Consider the following 18456-nt stretch of genomic DNA (forward strand, 5'->3'; position numbering starts at 1 on the left):
AGTTAGGGAGAGGAATACTTTTTCGTCTGCTGTACCTTTTATATTACCATGATCTGAATAGATTTGCCTTGGATTCTAAGGCCTAGAATATGACCCAGAATCCTCTGCAGTGTGCAGGTCTGGGTTTCCACAGCAGAAAAATCAGTGTAGCTGAAGATACAGGGTTGAATCCAAAATTCCCATGAGCAGAGCTCCACTCACACAATTCTCTCACTGAGGAAGTGGAAGTGTTTTGGGTTCTTTGGTCCAATTCCTCCTTCCCTCCTTCCGGTCCCTGTGTAGTTATTCCAAAAGGCTAAGGGCTCTCTAGAATAGGGGTCAGCAAACTTTATCAGCAGGGGGCTGGTCCACTGTCCCTCAGACCCTGTGGGGGGCTGGACTATATTTTGAAAATATATATATATGAACGAATTCCTATGCCCCACAAATAACCCAGAGATGCATTTTAAATAAAAGGATGCATTCTACTCATGTAGAAACACGCTGGTTCCTGGACCGTCCGCGGGCTGGATTTAGAAGGCAATTGAGCCAGATCTGGCCCCCCGGGCCTTAGTTTGCCTACCCATGCTCTAGAATAATGTGGGAGGTGGCCCTGGGGCAGCAGCAGGAAGGGGCATTGGCAAAACCTGCATCGTTCATCTTCCTCCAGTGAGAGCATATGTTGGCTCCCAGTTCAGGAGATAATTTTGGATTCTGCCCCTGCCCCCCTACAATCTTGCAACCCTATAACTGCAGTAGCTTGTAATTAGAAGTATTTTACAACTGTTGTATTGAAATGACTTGGTTACACATTCCCCACCCCTCCCTTTTAAGAGACTTCCGGTGTTATCAGCAAGGGCTTTGTTGCTTTTGTGAGAGATGGACAGCATTTTCTTTGCCAAGATCATTAGCCATTAGTGAGTAATAGCTTAGGTCAGGAAAACATCCACTATAAGAGTTGGAGGGTGTTTCCTGATAACATTGAGCAGCCATCCTCATTTGTTTGCGCAGCAGCATTTCCTCCTTTTTCCATATTGCAGTTGTCGTGTAGGAAATGCAACAGTCAGAACTGGTAGCTTCCTGGGAACACTGGTATAAGGAAGGCATTGGTAACCAGTTTCACCTATTCAGAAACAAACAAGCTAGGGAGAAAAGAGAATTACTCAGAATTAGGTAGTAAAACTTTTACTCAGAGAGTAGACCTGTTGAAAGTAATAGATGTAAGTCAGTCAGTCATGTCTATTAATTTCAGGTGGTCTGCTCTGAATATGACAAATGTTGAGAAAAACTCTTAGTGTCCAATTTGCATTGTTCATTGTTAGAGCATCTTCTTTGAATAATGAAGGTCTAAGTTTCAATTCCTGGCATCTCCCAAGAATCCTGAAATCCTGAGGAACCACTGCCAGTCAGTGTAAATGGACCAAGTTAAATGGACCAAGTGTCTGTCTCAGTATAAGACACCTTCTTATAACCCTATGTTATTCATTTATTTATATGAGGAAGAACTATAGCTCAGTGCATTTAGAAGGCATCTCCAGGTAGGTTTAGGAATGTGCCCTGCCATACAGTGTTGAGCTCTAGTCAGATCAATGCTCTGACTTATGAGGAAGCTTCCTATGTTCCTGTGTAAGCGATACTCCAAAACAGTATTTGAAACTCCCCAGGTGCCAGGCACATTTTGCAGTTGGTGCAGGTCCAATTGCAACCATGTGGAGATCTCTGGATCCCAGGTTGGCGACAGACATCTCCATCTGGCTGGCCCCTCCAGTTTTCTTAAGCAGAAGAGCTTATTTATTGCATTTATATCCAGCTTTTCCTCCAAGGAGTACATGGTTTATCCCCCCTCCTCAGTTAATGACCCTGTGAGGTAGGTTAAGAGCCTGGCCCAGGGTCACCCAGTGAGGTTCATGTCTGAGTGGGGATTTGAATCCTGATTTCTCAGGTTCTAGTCCCACACTCTTCGCCACCACACCACACTGACTTCCTAGAGTACTTCTGCTGTGGGACAGCTATGTAAATTAAGTAGTTAAATAATTATGGGGAAGGCAAAAAGTCACTTAGAGAAGGATCTGAAATATTTTCCTTGGTGCTTGAATTGGTTTTATTCCATATTGTTTTATTTGATGTTTTAATGTGTTATAAACTGCTTTGAGATTTTTTTCTTTGAAATATAAAGCGGTATAGAAATTAATAATAATAGTAGTAATTTTCATTGGGGGGGAAAGGTGCCTAGACATCCCATTGTGGTGACCACAACCTAGCTTTAAGGTGCCATTTGGCTATTAGCTTATACAGTGGTGCCTCACAAGACAAAATTAATCCGTTCCGTGAGGCTCTTCGTATAGCGGTTTTTTCGTCTTGCGAAGCAAGCCCATTGACAGCTTAGCGGATTAGCGCTATTAGTGGCTTAGCGGCTTTTAGCGGGTCAGCTGATAAGCGGCTTAGCGGCTTAGGAAAAGGGGGGGGAAGGGGAAAAAACCCGCAGGAACTCGCAAGACATTTTCGTCTTGCGAAGCAAGCCCATAGGGAAATTCGTTTTGCGAAGCGCCTCCAAAACGGAAAACCCTTTCGTCTAGCGAGTTTTCCGTCCTGCGAGGCGTTCGTCTTGCGGGGCACCACTGTAGATATATCTGAGCTTCTAACACAGCTCCAAAGTGTCGCTGATACGCATTCAAATTAGAAAAAAAGATGTACAATAAAAATGACATGCATTATAAATTATAGACCCATGAAGTGATTTCCCCAAACTGCGCACACCTGGCTTCGTAAGTAAGGACGTGGTCACAAAAGACGGAGCCCCGTTCGCAACATGAGCAGAACGCAACCCACGTCTGCGCGTGCACGGGTCGCGATTCGCGTCTGCACATGCGTGAGCGGCGAAACCCCGAAGGAACCCTTTCCGGTACTTCCGGGTCGCCACGGGACACAACCTGAAAACGCGCACGCAACCTGAAGCAAACGTAACAAGAGGCATGACTATAATTGGGAGCTTCGTGTGTATCCCTGATTTGTTCCTTTGCAAGTTGGTCTCTCTGACAGTAAACCCCACTGGGATCAGCTACACTAGGGAGTTCCCCATTGGGAAACTGGGGAGGCCTGTGAGCCTCTTGGGAGGCTCTGCTTTCAGAAAATACCGTTCAGCAGATTGGGACTGACTGCACGTCTTTGAGGTTGTCCTGTGACGTTTGGTGACTGACAGGTGGGTCTCCCCAACCACCTATTACAAGTTCTGGGGCCCCGAGTGAGTTTGCATCAGAATGGTATTGAGTGGGGTGTCAGTTTCAACTCAACCTTGTTGCATTGGAGTAGGGCCTTGAAGCACAAGAGGTGCTGCCTGCTTTGTGAGCCTTTACCTGAGGACATTTAACATTCTGAAGAGGCCGCTGCTCACGTTTCAGCTTTTAGAGCATTTAGGATTACTTGGTAATAATGATGGGAGGTTACGCTACGTTCTGCTCTGCCGTTCACAATACTTCAGGCGCTTCATGAAAAAACCCTAGCATCTGCTGTCTGGAGTCATTTATCAGCTAAATGAGATTACATTCCTGTGTGAAGCATTTCAAGGGTGTCAGTAGAAGACAGGATATTTCATAGGGCTTCCGGCTTCTTCTTTTTTTGGTTTTGAACTTAATTCTGGTCATGCACCGCATATTTCTGACGCCAGTTACTCTGCTCTAATCTGTGTTCTTGATACCTGAGAGCTTCAACATGTCTGCACCCATCTCCCAAGCCTATGCCATTTTTTGAATACCCTGAAATGCATTAACCTCTTACTGCCACCTTTTATCTACCTGTTCCTAGACCTAAAAGTAAGATTGAATTGTGGAGAATGTTTAATTTAATTCAATATTTATTTTGACCATTTTTATGCCACCTAATTACTGTAGCCTCTTATGTACCGTAGAAGGGGACTCGCTCCAATAAGACTAAAAATGAGTTTAAATTAAGAATTCCTGGAGTGGTTTAACAATCAGTCCCTCTTCCTAGGGAACTCTGGGAAATGTAGTTCTGTGAGCGGAATGGGGGTCTCCTAACAACTCTCAGCACCTTAACAGACTACAGTTCCTAGGGTTCTTTGGGGGCAAGCCATGGCTGTTTAAAGTGGCATAATACTGCTTTAAGGTGTAGCTGTGGCCAGGATAGTAACTAAACAGCCTCTGCAGTGCTTTGGTAAAATGATGAAGGATGGAGGGGTGATGCTGTGGTAGGGGGTGAGGTTATAAAATACATTATAAGTTGGGCCAGAATTTCATTGGGTTCCTCCACCCACCCACACACCAAATGGGATAGCCATGTTCGTATTTGAGTTTCTTCCTCTCCTTTTCTTATTCTTGCCATTCTTTTCCTCTTAGTCCCCCATGTTTGATGGCAAAGTACCCCACTGGCACCACTTCTCCTGTTTCTGGAAGCGGGCTCGACTGGTGTCCCACACCGACGTGGTCGGCTTCTCAGAACTGCGTTGGGAAGATCAGGAGAAAATTAAGAAGTCCATAGAAAGTGGCGGCGCCGGAACAGGTAGGCAAATGTTTAGTGGCTCTCGAAAGAGATAGCCGCTTGCTGTATGAGCCCAGATATCAAGCAGCTTTGGGCGATTTGGGTTCCCAGGCTTCTGTGCTAGTTGCTGTCCCAGATGTATGGAAGGTGTCCTGGATGCAAGGAAACCGGCTGTAAATAAGAATCAGCCTCCCATGTAGTTGCCATGGACATTTGCAAGTTTTCAGCTTGAGGACTGGAGGAAATTGTTTTTCTTCGGCCTCTCTCTTTTTTCAGACGTAGATAACCAAATGGTCTCTTCAGGGTTAGATTTAACCCATGTTCACTACCCAGATGTCCATGCTGGGAAATGCTGGACATTTATCTAATAAATATATATATAAATATATATTTTTTGTTTTCCAGGCAAAGGCGACCAAGAGGGAGGTGGCAAAAGTGATAAAAGTTTAAACGATTTTGCCGCAGAATATGCAAAGTCCAACAGAAGCACCTGCAAAGGCTGCGATCAGAAGATAGAAAAGGTAAAATAGGTGTCCAATTCTGTGTCTCTGTAATATGAGTTATAGCACTCGTAATGTATAAATCCTTTTCGGGAAGGGCCGTAGCTCGTTCTCTGAGCATCTGCTTTGCATGCAGAAGGTCCCATGTTCAGTCCCGGCATCTCCAGGTAGAGCTGGGAATGTCCCAAGTCTGAAACCATGAAGAGCTGCTGCCAGCCAGTGTAGGCATTACTGAGCTGGATGGACTAATGATCTTACTCTATATAAAGCAGGTTCCAATCTTCCTGTACTGTGGAGGGTTGAGAAATTCTCTAGAATAATGTGGCTGGGGGCTAAAGGTGAAATTGGCAAAAATTGCCTCCTTTTAGAGCATAATCTGTAGTTGTGGACCTTTCTGCACGAATTAGAGGCGCTGATTAATTTAATTAATAGGGGGGAAATTAATGAGATTTGTCTCTCCAAAATGCTTCATTATTGTCTTTTAATATACATATTTTTCCTCAACCTTCTGTCAATATCTCATGCAACCTTTTACAATCTTGTAGAGCTCACGTGTTTAGTATAAGAGCTGACTTAGCCACTATAGTGTGAATTCATGTATAAAATTATCTGGCCTTTTTGCACATAACGGTAAACCGAACTATGGCTTACTGTGAACATGCAAGCATGCTGGTGCCGGGAGAGAACATCCTGGCCAGTTTTGCAGCTCATGGTTTGTTTCGAGCAAGACAGACTAGCACTAGATGGAATCTACACACAAAAAAAAAATGCTGTGAAAATGCGTTTTTAAAAAAAGTTTTGAAGAAAATACATTGAATTTGCCATAGCTCACTGTTGCCATCTAGTGTCACATTCGTATATTGCACTTTACAGCACACTTAAAATATTTTATTTGCAGCTGTATAGCTGAGTCCCCAGTGTGGCACTTTCAGGAATGAAGGGGGTTCCAGCATGCTTGCTTGTTCACAGCAAGCCATAGTTTGGCTTACGTGAAGCCAGTAACACAGACAGTTGTATGGTCTCACTCATTTATTTAATCCGCCCTCCTTCTCCCACTTTCTCCTGCAGGGTCAAATCAGGATTTCAAAGAAAATGGTGCATCCCGAAAAGCCCCAGTTGGGGATGATAGACAACTGGTACCACCCAGCCTGTTTTGTCAGCCGCAGAGCAGATCTGGGGTTTCTTGCCTCTTTTAGTGCCTCTCAGCTGTTAGGCTTTGGGCTCCTGAATGCTGAAGATAAAGAGACTCTGAAAAAGCAGCTGCCTGCAGTCAAGAATGAAGGGTATGTTGAGTATGCCAAAAGAAGGCAGGATTTCTGTCGACACAGCAGTAGCTCAGGCAATTGTGAACAGTAATGCCAGAAACTTTAAAAGGTCTTTCTTCAGTTTTCCACTCCCCGGAGAGAGGATGTTCAGAGAGCTGCCAGGAGACAGCTCAGACAGGGGGCTTGGGTAGTCTTAACCTTCCTTGCGAGAGAAGTTGCTCAGACTGAAGTCCTGTAATTTGACCTTCTTGGTTCATGGAGTTACCTGGTCATGCTGGGCTGCTCATCAGCAAGGTGGCACTTCATGGTCACAGATAATAGGCTGCCCATTGTTCTGCCCTAGTGGCACAGGGAGTAAGGTGTCTTGACTAAGCTGCAGTGGTTGCTTGTGTGAAGCCCTTAACAGGGTCTCCTTTGGTACAGCGGGAGTGCCTACAAACATAAGATGGTCGCACAGTGTAGGACCAGTGTTTCTCAAACTTGGGTCCCCAGCATTGTTGGACTTCAAATCCCATCATCCCTGACCACTGGTGCTGCTGGCTAGTGTTGATGGGAGTTGTTGTCCGGCTGAGGATCCAAGTTTGAGAAACAGCACTCGGTTGCTAATCCATATTTCCTTTCGTCCCTTGCATGGGGCAAGCAGAAAACCACTCACATCCCTGCTTTCTAGGCACGGGAAAAGTGGAAGTGTGGACAAACTCTAAATGCCCAACTTCTAGCTGAGGCTGTTCAGGCCTCTGCAGCTCATGAAATATATATACAAGCCTTACTTCAACACTTGGATGGTATTGTGAGCCAGACAAAGCACCCAGGCCCTCTTAGGAAAGTCACTTCTATGCTATGTTTACACTCGTCAGCTATTGCTTGCAACCAAGGGATCAGATTTGCATGCTTTCTTCCCGTGTCTATTTTGAGGCTCCTGCTTTGCCTCACACCCAGAGCAGCATAGGAAACTGAAGCTGGATAAATGATTTGCTCTGTCAACTGAGCCTAATCATGGAGGCTTTGACTATGCAAAAGCTTCCGGGGTGGGGGGCTTTTGCTTCCATTTTCAAAGGAGATAATTTTTCATTAATGCTCCTGCACCCCTTCCATAATGAAATATTTGCATTTGCTTGCCAGGTTACTACAGAAGCACAGAACGGTGCTAGAATCATGGTGGAAAACAACTTCGCTTGGTGTCAGCTTCATTTGTCATCGCGTTGCTAGTTTGAAATCACTTAGATTCTTGGTTTCTGTACATGCAGTCATGTAAAAAGTTCACATGCAGCAGAGACATATCTAGGTCTTCAAAAATGGCTGGACTTTCAAGAAGCTTTCTCATTTAATAGGCAGACCTTTGCACCCAAAGACCAAACAAGGCATTGTGGCGCAGTTCAGTCGCTTCCTTTTCATTCCTAGGGGAAGGGACCAGAGGTCGAGTCATAGGGCATCTGCTTTGCATGCAGAAGGTCCCCTGTTCATTCCCATTGTCTCCAGGTAGGGCGAGGAGACCCCATGACCTTTTGGCAAGAGTGTGGTGAAAATGATCAAGGGAAATGCTTTGATTTCAGTAGTGGGAAAGAGGCTGCAGTCTTAGTGTCATTGGTATTAAGTGGGGAACCTATGACTCTCCAGATGTGGTTGGACTATAACTCCCATCATCCCTGAAAATTGACCGCCTTGGCTGGGCCTGAAGGGAGAGGAAGTCCAACAGCATCTGGAATGCTGCAGTTTCCCCATCCCTGCTGTAGAGCATCAAGATAGCTGAGGAGAAAGATACCTTTTAAATGGCCATTCAGCTAATGCTTTGCGGAAGGGGTTGGTAAGATGGGCTTTCTTTGTTCAGAAAGCTGGTTGCAAGGTGTTCTAGGACTGCAATCTGGGACTGGAGACAGAAGTCCCAAGCACTTGACCAATCTCTAAGCTCAAAGTAGGAAAGGGAGGGCCCCCCAGCACAGGAACAAAGAGAAGAGGAAATGCTCTACAGTTCAATGTTTCTGTGATCTGGTGTGGTGTTTTCAGTTAACAACATTTAACCAATTTTCCATTAGCTCAATGTATCTCAAAGTGTTAAACCATTACTGGGCAATTTTCAGTTTCGTGATTTGCATTTTGATGATGGGAATACTTGAAACAGATCTCACAGATACGTGTAAAAGCTGCAAAGAAAGGAAGGGGAAAGCCTATGCCAAATATACAGTCCATCATAACGGGCGAAGGAAGACGTCGTGACACCCGGGGCGGGCGTCGCTACGTAGGGCGCATGTGCAGCGTCACTATGTACAATGCATGTGCCGTACATAGCGACGCCGCACATGCGCTGTATAGCAGTTTGTCGCCGCTCCAGCCGCGAATGGAGGATCCTGGCACCGTCTGGCGCTGGAGCAGCACTATACAGCACATGTGCAGTGTCGCTACGTGCAGCGCATGCGTGCTACGCCACACATGCGCTGTACTTAGCGGTTTGGCGCCAGGAATCCTCTGCTCGCTGCTGCAGCCATGAATGGAGGATCCTCCACATGCGTCTGCGACTTGTCACCCCTGCAGACATGGAACCCAGGGCGTTCCGCCCCCCTGCCCCCCCCCCCGTTGCGACGCCACTGCATCATAAACTGGTGCTGCCCAAGAACTAGTAAACGGAGCTGATGGGCTAACTTTTGAGTAACTACTGACGTGAGTTTTCTTTCTCCTCCAGGAAGAGAAAAGGAGATGAGGTGGATGCCAACGTGGTCTCAAAAAAGAAACCAAAAAAGGAGAAAGAAAAACAGTCTAAACAGGAGAAGTTGCTGAAGGTGCGTTTCTCAGTGACTTCTCTTTGTTTCTTAGTTTGCTTCTCACTGACTAAACACTCTTGAACTACCTTCTGTGGGGGAATTCAAAAGCAGTGCGGACGTATGGAATAAAGGCAGAGATTGTCCTTTCTGCATTGCCTCTATCCCAAAGCGGTTTGGAATCCAAGAATATATGCAAGATTTGCTCCAAGCAGATCACAGTCAGTAAGCCAAAAACAAACATTGGCTGCACCTCATAAACAAACCAGGAGACTCAGGAGCGGTGGTGGTTTCACCCAGCAATATATTCCTGAGTGAAACCGCCATCCCACTTTGGCCTCAAACTGCACAATGAGGAAAAAGCTGCATTGGTGAGGCACTAATACAGTTTGTTCCTTCCTCTGCCTCTTTAAACTGCTCAGCTGAGGATCCCCCAGCCGGACACTGGCTCCCACACAAGTGGGGGGAGCACTGGGGATGGCTCTGCTGGGGATAGGGAGCCCTCCTGCCCCCAGATGAGCTGTACAAAGAAGCTGACTTGTCCCAGTCCCCTAGGCAGTGGGGTGAAACCGCCTCAGCTCCCATGGTGAGAGCTGCGGCAATTTCCTCTGGCGCCTTGCAAGCTGAGGCCAATGCAGCTTGTTTTTTTTAACATCGTGGTATATCGCCAGACCACAATGTTTGGCTGGCGATATACTGCAGTGTTAAAAAGCTGATATCGCCCAGCCCTAACCTCCACTCCTTTGTTAGCTGACTTGCTAACAACAGAATTAACCGTTAGGATGCAAACTGAATGATCTCTGCTGTTATACTTCCAACATGGGGCACCCCCTTTTTCCCCTGCAATGTTCCTTGCCATGTGTCTTGCATGTGCAGTGGTAACTCGGGTTACAAACTTAATTCGTTCCAGAGGTCCATTCTTAACCTGAAACCGTTCTTAACCTAAGGTGCGCTTTCGCTAATGGGGCCTCCCATTGCCGCTGCACTGCCAGCGCACGATTTCCATTCTCATCCTGGGGCAAAGTTCTCAACCCGAGGTACTACTTCCAGGTTAGGGGAGTTTGTAACACAAAGTGTTTGTAACCTGAAGCGTTTGTAACCCAAGGTTCCACTGTACTGCACTTTAATAGTTCCATTAAGAAATAAATCTTTTTTTACCTGTACTGTTCTCTTCTACAGGAACAGACGGAATTGATTTGGAACATCAAAGACGAGTTGAAGAAAGCTTGTTCCACCAACGACCTGAAAGAGCTCCTGAAAGCCAACAAGCAGGACATTCCTTCTGGGGAATCCGCTGTGAGTTGGGTGTTCTCCTGTAGATGACATTTTGACTATGTGCTTACTCTGTATTAACACTCCTTGCACGTTAATTACATTTAGGTAAATGTTGACAAAGTGAAACGTTTATGGAGGGAAAGCCCTACTCTTAATAGCTTCAAGAAGAATGTGGTTTGCGTCCGCATGTAGGGAAGTGTTAATTTTGTTGCCCTTCACCTGAAGATCTCGGGGCGGTTCACAAGAGAAAATTGAGAGAGGAGATATTCAGTACAGTGGAACCTCTACTTACAACCATAATCCGTTCCGGCGGCCCAGTCATAACTAGAAACGTACATAAGCAGAGGCACACTTTTCCATAGAAAGTAATTGAAAAGTGAATTGATCCGTCCTAGACGATGAAAAACACCCCCTAAAACAGCAATTTAACACGGATTTTACTGTCTAACGAGGCCATAGATCCATAAAATGAAGGCAATAAGCAATGTAGTCTACTATAAAATAAATAAGACAGTATTGTAGATGGAAAAAAAATACATCTTTTTTCTTACGTTCACTGAGGGTAGACGGGCTTACCTGGCTACAAGCCAGGGGTGGGGCAAGGGTCAGTAAAGAGCTGATTCACTTTGGCCAGGGTCACTTTTTTTTCTTGCCAGGCCAGGTTCTTCTCTGGACTTCCTCAGGTTAGTTCCTCGGCGGGGTTTGGGGCTGCAGTGCGCCCTACTGTTCCTCTTGCAGGCGGCACCTCTTCCACAGCTTTGGGGGTGGGATGGGGGCCTTCTCCCTGGCGGCAGAGGCCCCAGCGCTGCCCCGTAGCCAGCCGGGCAAGCTCCGGGCTGCTGGCAAGGCCTCTGTTCATATCTAGAGGAAAGTTCATAAGTCGAAACACCTACTGAAGGTCGTAACTGGAATCGTATGTAAGTAGAGCCGTACGTAAGTCAAGGTTCCACTGTACTTGATTCTTTTCTGAGGGCGGACAAATTGGAAATGGGTCAAAATGCTTTTGTGACTGCGTGTTCTCTGGATGGCTGGAAACATTTGTAGAGCTAGAAGGGAGCTAGGAGGTCACCTCTTCTAGCCCACAGCTTAGTCCAAGGCCTGCCATGTAGGAATCAGCCACGCTGTCCCTGATATGACTGTCCAGCCTCTGCTTAAATATTTCCAGCAAAGGAGAGCCCACCACCTCCTGAGGCAATCTGTTCTACTGCTGAACAGCTTGTTGGGAATTTTCTTTTAATGTTTAGCCAAAAACTGCTTCATTACAATTTCCAACCGCTGGTTCAATCTCCTGCCCTCTGAGGTGCCTGTCCTGTTGTCAGTTTCAAAATAGCAAATAGTTTCAAAAAGAGCAAATAGAATATGCCAGATGATCATTATACTTGTTCATTATCATCATCATCATCATCATCAGGGCAATTCCAGGGTGGATTTGATTTAAATCAAATCGATTTAAATCACAATTTAAATCACTAGTCAGTAAGACTTGATTTAAATCATTTTTAAAGGAAAGACTCATTCTTGCTGGTATAATGTTAATATCTACAACCAGAGGAAAGTTTCATTTTTGGAATAATAAATTTTCTTAGACATGAAAAACTTAAAACAAATCCTTATTTCTTAATGAATAGCCTTTGGATTATAATGTAACATAAATAGAAAACTACCTTCAGAAAGATTTTTCCTTAAAATCCAATTTTATTTTATTTTTAAATCATTGATTTTTATCCACCCTGTGAGGTTCATAGAAACACAAAATGAGAACACAAAATACATGGTGATAATAAAACAAAACCAATAACCCACCTCCCACAAACATTTTAAAAGCCAAAGAAAGTTTAACCAGCCAAAGACCTGGTTATAGAGAAACGTATTCGCCTAGCTCCTAAAGATATGTAATGAAGGCACTGGATGAACCTCCCTGAGGAGAGCATTCCACAATTATTATCATTACTATTTGTTGATTACCTGCCCTTCACCCAAAAGTCCCAGGGTGGATTACACTAATAAAACACAATATTAAAAACACAACTTGCCATCATAAAAATATTCTAAGAGCTATGTAGGGGGGCTGCCTCCTCCACAATATAAGATGTGTTGCAGCCTCTGATTTCTTCCCTCCTAAATTGTAGGTGTGGTTTCCATGCTTCTCCCAACATGCCCACTGAGAGGCTGTGTGCAGTTCTAGATTGGGAATGAGGAATGTTTGGTCCTCCAGATATTACTAAACTGCACCTCCCATCCTACCCGACTCCTGGCCATGCTGACTGGGACTGATGGGAGTTGGAGTCTTAACAGCGTTGGAAGAGCCCCAGGTTCCCCATCCTTGATGCCAATGAAGGCTTTCAGGTTTCTGACCTGCAGCAGATTGCCTTCCCAAACTGTGGTCTTTCAGACCCAGCAACCTCCTTTCAGGAAAGCAGAGTACAATCCTGAATAGCATTGACGTCTTCTGCCCCATGAGTCCCAAACTTGGAAAGATGTATAGTGGTACCTCAGGTTACATATGCTTCAGGTTACAGACTCCACTAACCCAGAAATAGTGCTTCAGGTTAAGAACTTTGCTTCAGGATGAGAACAGAAATCGTGCTCTGGCGGCGCGGCAGCAGCAGAAGGCCCCATTAGCTAAAGTGGTGCTTCAGGTTAAGAACAGTTTCAGGTTAAGAACGGACCTCTAGAACGAATTGAAGTACTTAACCCGAGGTACCACTGTATAGCTGCAGGCCATCTTGCTGCAGAGTGAGGTCCTGAGTTGGTGGTTTGTGAGTAGTATGGTGCAATAAATACTTCTTCTTTTCTTTTTTTCTTTTTCTTGTCTTTTCATGGCTTTTTTAGATATTGGACTGTGTTGCAGATGGGATGGCCTTTGGGGCTTTGCTGCCCTGCGAGGAGTGCAAAGGGCAGTTTGTGTTCAAGGGCGACGCTTACTACTGTACACGCTACATCACCGGTTGGACCAAGTGTGTTGCCAAGACGCAGACTCCCAAAAGGAAAGACTGGGTAATCCCAAAGGTAGGCAGTGCATCATGTTTTTAACTGCAGATTTTAATTTATTTAATAGCTACACACACAAACACAGTCTCCCTGTGGTGCCCAGTACTGTCATCCCTTCTCCTGCCTCCCTCCCCATCTTTCTGGTGAAAATAGGTTTGGGCTGGACCTGGAGAAATTGGACTGGCTTCGTCCCACGCACAGCTGCCTTGCTCCCATCTTCAGCAATAGCCTTGGTGGATAGGAGAGAAAGGAGGAGGCAGATACTTCTCTCGTTTATCCATCCCTTCCTCTCTCCATCTCCAAGAGTATTTTTTCCACAGTTGGCAGAGCCAGGCTTGCTTTGACTGGCCCAGGGTTGGTCAAATGCACCTAAGTGATTCCTGTTCTGAACCGCAGGTCCCAAAGGGAGCCTGTGTACTTGAGTGGTTTGACTCAGGGATGCCAAAGGAGGGCGTCCAAAACTCCGGCACGATCAGTTCCAGGTCTTTATTGTAAGAAAGAGCAAGCTTGCAGTAAATCAGCCTGCTGGGCTTTGCTGCCATCACAAACGCAGGAATTTTTGGTTATATTAAGCAGAAATGGTTAGAGCCCTGTCTGGGATGAATAACGGGGGTGCAGCCTAGATTCCCGGCAAAACCTCCCCCACCCCTCCACTGAGTTCGGAATGCAGAGGGGAATTCTATGCTTACGATACGATACGATAATCTTTATTGTCATTGTCCCATACAGAACAATGACATTGAAAAATCTACATAAGACATTCAAAAACCAAACAACCCTGCTATCCCAACCTGGTTAGCCCCCTAAAAACTCTGATACCCCATTTTTAAATACAATATACTCCCAGAGAGACTCCTTACACTGCGTTTAAAACCAAAATTGCATTTGAATAGAAACTGTTTCCCAGGCGGCTAGTCCTAGTCTTTATAACCCTGTACCTTCCTCCAGAAGGCAGAAGCTGAAAGAGATCCTTTCCGGGGTGCGCACTATCCTGCACTATCTCTGCAGCTTTCTTATGGCACCTGGAAGCATAGATTTGATCCAAGGTGGGAAGAGTGCACCCACTTATTCTCTCCGCAGTCTTTACAACCCTGGACAGCATTGTTTTCCCCCTGACCGTGCAGCTCCCAAACCCCTTGAAAGAAATTGTGTGTGGCTTCAAGTCCAGGGTGAATTACATTTTTGGAGAGAAGCAGACCTCTCTCTAGTAGTGCAGAGGAATCTTCACAATAAGAAATATTATTCTCTGAATTAAGTTGATTTTGATCCTTGTAGTAGCCTGTGGGATCTTCTCACATGTGTTAACTTTTCTTACCCAAAACGCAGGAGTTCCGAGAAATTGCTTATCTAAAGAAATTCAAATTTAAGAAGCAGGATAGAGCATTCCCTCCAGAGGCTGCCTCTGAAAACTCAGCACTTCCTCCAGCAGTTTCTACCCATATTACAGAGAACTCAGCTGCACCAGCAGGTAAATGACCTGCAGGCGTTGTTCATACTAAAGAGAAACTGATTTGATGAAGAAAACTTTCCAAAATGTTTGCAGAATTGGCTGAAAGGGGTTAGGAAAGCACAGGGCAGAAATGGCCTTTTTCTGTCCTCTTGCTGCCACCTACTGGCTAACTGGATCATAATAAGCCCCCTAATATCAACTAACACAAGAGCTTTCCAAACTTTTCCTGTTGGTGACACACTTTAGAGACATGCATCATTTCGCGACACAGTAATTCAGTTCTTCCAGCAAACGAGGTTAAACTAAGCCCTTTTTCAAGCCCCAGAAGGAGCACAGGGAGTGTTCATGCGACACACCTACAGACTGCAGCCAACTCTCTCTTAACATGTTATGACACACAGTTTGGGAAGCTCTGAACTAACAACTTACAACACTCTTCCCCAACCCTGGTGCCCACCACATGCTAGACTACAACTTCCATCAGCCATAGCGATCACAGCTAATGGTAAAGGATGATGGGAGTTGTAATCCAAAACATATAGAAGGCTTTAGGATGGGGGGAGAGAGAGAGGCTAGCCTGCATGATGCAGATACAAGTTTTAAGGCTTGTAGGCAATGCCAGGCAAAGTCTTGGTGGTCATTAAGAACTTGACCGTCATGTAACTTCATGTAATACACTCTATAAATTAAGCAATTCATACACATTTTCTTAAAAATTGGGTAACCTTGGTGGGGGGTTTTCCCCTCAATATGTTCGGAGTTTTTTTTGTCTCCTGTGTTTCTTCTGTACATCACACAGTCTGTGTTTACCTTTGAACCGCCAGATAAACCGTTAAGTAGCATGAAGATTTTGATCGTTGGAAAACTGTCAAAGAACAAGGATGAAATCAAGTCTGTCATTGAGGAACTTGGGGGAAAGGTGACGGCTACTGTGAACAAAGCTGATCTCTGCATCAGCTCACAAAGTGAGTAATGCTCTTAATGGGTGGCGTTAAGAAACAGGAAGACTCCCAGTAGGAGAAAAGGGTGAAGTTAGATGAGGTAACTAGTTAATATGAAAAGAAGCACAGTGCAGTCTAGGACTGGGTGATAGATCGATATATTGTCTGAAGCCAATTTGAAGCCCCTATCGTGATATTGGTTTCATCATTTTTGACCTGGAAATATATCGCGAATCATGATGTGTGTTATGCATTGTGTGCAAAAATCACAATGTGGGAAAAACCGTGAAGTCAGTCAATGTTTCTCTCGATTCCTGCAGGCCCCGTTAACTCTGCCAGCTCAGCTCTCTCCTGCCTCTTTGCAGGGGGAAGCAAATCACAAGGACAAGCGCTGGCAAAAATCACAATGTGGGAAAAACCGTGAAGCCGGCCAATGCCTCTATACAGCTCCATCCTTATTTCAGACATCGTGATATATCAGTATATCACAGCGTTTAGCTGGTGATATAGCACGTTGAAAACCAGATAACTTCTAGCCCTAGTGCAGGCATTGGTATGTTACTGTGGTGCCACTTACCCTTTGAAACGCCCTCCTATTACATATCATATAAGCACCTCTTATTGTCTTTTTGGTGCCTAGTGATGTGCACCCTTTTTCAACAAGCCTCTTGAGCAGAGAATCTTATGCTGGCCAGTATCTACGTTGAGTTTGAAATTGGTGTTTATATGTTTTATGGTTATTGTGTGCTTTCAGTGTCTTTGTTGATAATTGTTTCGGGATGTTTTGTGGAAAGTGGTTCCTAAGTTAAATTAGATATAATTTATTACAGTCAGAGACCAGCTTATAAAACACACTTGGGGTACAGTCCCAGAAGGAAACCAAACAATTAAAACAATGTACAACAATAAATTTAAAATTTATAAATGCGATAAGCGTATAGACACTTAAAACTTCTAAGATTAAACTACCGCAGAGAGCTGACCCAGATTTACCCATGGAACCAAGTTTGGGGATTTTCTTAATGAACTAGTTTGAGTCGGTAGATGGTCTGTGCCTACAGATCTGTACACAGTATCTGGCGACCATCTGGGTCATCTTCTGATCTTTGCCTAACAGGAAAAGTTCGAATTTTTGCTTTTCCGGGAGATCAGCAAGCCTCACCAGTAGGGGCTCAATGGTCTTACTACGTGCCTCTTCATAAAAGGGACATCTAAAGAACAAGTGCTCTGGGCTTCCTATCACCCCCAGGACTCCTTCCAGGACCGGCAAGGGCAGAGCCGAGCTTGTATGTTAAAACTTGCATGTGCAAGAAAATTGCAAGAACAATGACACATCATGCTCTGCTTCCCTTTTCCAGAGGAGGTTGAGAAAATGAACAAGAAAATGGAAGAAGTGAAGGAGGCCCAAGTGCGCGTTGTCTCTGAGGAGTTTCTCCAGGATGTGCAGTCCTCCAGCAAGGGTTTTCAGGAGCTGCTTTCGCTTCATGCTCTTTCTCCCTGGGGCGCTGAAGTTAAGCAGGAGCACAAAGCGGTTCCCGTGGGAGGAAAATCCAGCGGACAGTCGAACATGAAAAATACCGGGAAGGTCAAAGAAGAGCAAGGTGAAAGACCCACGGGACTCCCAATTTTTTTACTATTGTTCTTGGCATTTGTTACATTCTGGGTAGACCTCATCCTAGCAGCCAGTTTTGGGGTTCACTCCTGAAATTAAGGAGGCGATTAGTGGAGGGAAGACTTAGAATCACAGAATTGTGTACTTGGAATTTACAACACTATAAAATACAGCTTAACACTGCATCTCTCCCTCTCCTGATCCAGGAACGAGCAAATCAGAAAAGAAGATGAAGCTGACAGTTAAAGGAGGTGCTGCTGTGGATCCTGATTCAGGTGACCATTTCTACATCTACTTTAGGGTTGCCAGAAGGTGACAGGACTCCTACACTTTTGCACCTTGAATAGTTGTCCAGAAGAGGGAATTTCAGCAAGTGCAGTTTGCAGAGTAAGCTGAAATTCCCTCTTCACAACTTCTAAAAGGGTGCAGTCACTCTGTCCTTTTCTGGATTGGGGACAGGTTGTAGAACACCATAAGTAAATAAATTCCACGTGTTGAGAAGCCCCTTTGAAATGTCTCTGTGTGTGCTTCAGGGAAAGGGAGGATGTATTTCAGCATCACTGTGTCTTGTGTTCAAGTTAAAACAATAATTTGGATAAGGGTCACATGCGTTTCCCCCTGTCCCTGGTTGACTGCCTTTTTTTACAGGCTTGGAAGATTCTGCCCATGTCTTTGAAAAAGGTGGCAAAATCTTCAGTGCCACTCTTGGGCTGGTAGATATTACTAAAGGAACGAATTCGTATTACAAGCTTCAGCTGTTGGAAGATGACCGAGAAATCAGGTTTGCTTTTCTTCCTCCCTTCCCAAATAGAAAGTGTGCTGCAAATTTTTCTCCTGCTTGGCTCCTCGGTTTGAATCATTTTTTGAGACTTGCACAAAAGATAGACCTTTGGTCTGATCCAGCAGAGGGGTTCTTAAGTTCTCTATACACTTACCTTGGAGTAGATCCTATTGAACTAGGTGGCTCTCTCTGCTGATACTTGCATAGGGCAGCACCCTTAGTCCTGTCTGTGTCTCCTTTGAAGATGTAACAGAGTTATTTTATGGCATAGACTCTCATGGACTTGAATGCAAACACAAGAGTTAGTCTGTGCCATTTATGTTTGTAGTTTAATAAAAAGGTTTTTGTCTTACTGTTGGTTTTAAACTGGCACAAAGTCAGGAGTACCCCCTATTGCTGCTGTTGTGAATTCAAG

The 18456-nt window shown here is 44.9% G+C and overlaps 1 protein-coding gene across 1 annotated transcript in view; it reads left to right on the forward strand.

Moving 5' to 3' along the window:
- Positions 1-18456, forward strand: part of PARP1 (poly(ADP-ribose) polymerase 1) — a 36111-nt gene that overhangs the window by 4651 nt on the left and 13004 nt on the right. The window contains exons 2-12 of the mRNA XM_081854152.1: positions 4332-4494; positions 4879-4994; positions 6042-6256; positions 8916-9012; positions 10171-10287; positions 13099-13275; positions 14584-14725; positions 15532-15672; positions 17007-17249; positions 17467-17535; positions 17909-18041. Of these exons, the coding sequence (XP_081710278.1) occupies positions 4332-4494; positions 4879-4994; positions 6042-6256; positions 8916-9012; positions 10171-10287; positions 13099-13275; positions 14584-14725; positions 15532-15672; positions 17007-17249; positions 17467-17535; positions 17909-18041 (1613 nt within the window). The remainder of the gene's footprint in view (positions 1-4331; positions 4495-4878; positions 4995-6041; positions 6257-8915; positions 9013-10170; positions 10288-13098; positions 13276-14583; positions 14726-15531; positions 15673-17006; positions 17250-17466; positions 17536-17908; positions 18042-18456) is intronic.

This window comes from Podarcis erhardii (assembly GCF_964252035.2).
Source record: "Podarcis erhardii genome assembly, chromosome: 3".
In the NCBI taxonomy this organism is placed as follows: Eukaryota; Metazoa; Chordata; class Lepidosauria; order Squamata; family Lacertidae; genus Podarcis; species Podarcis erhardii.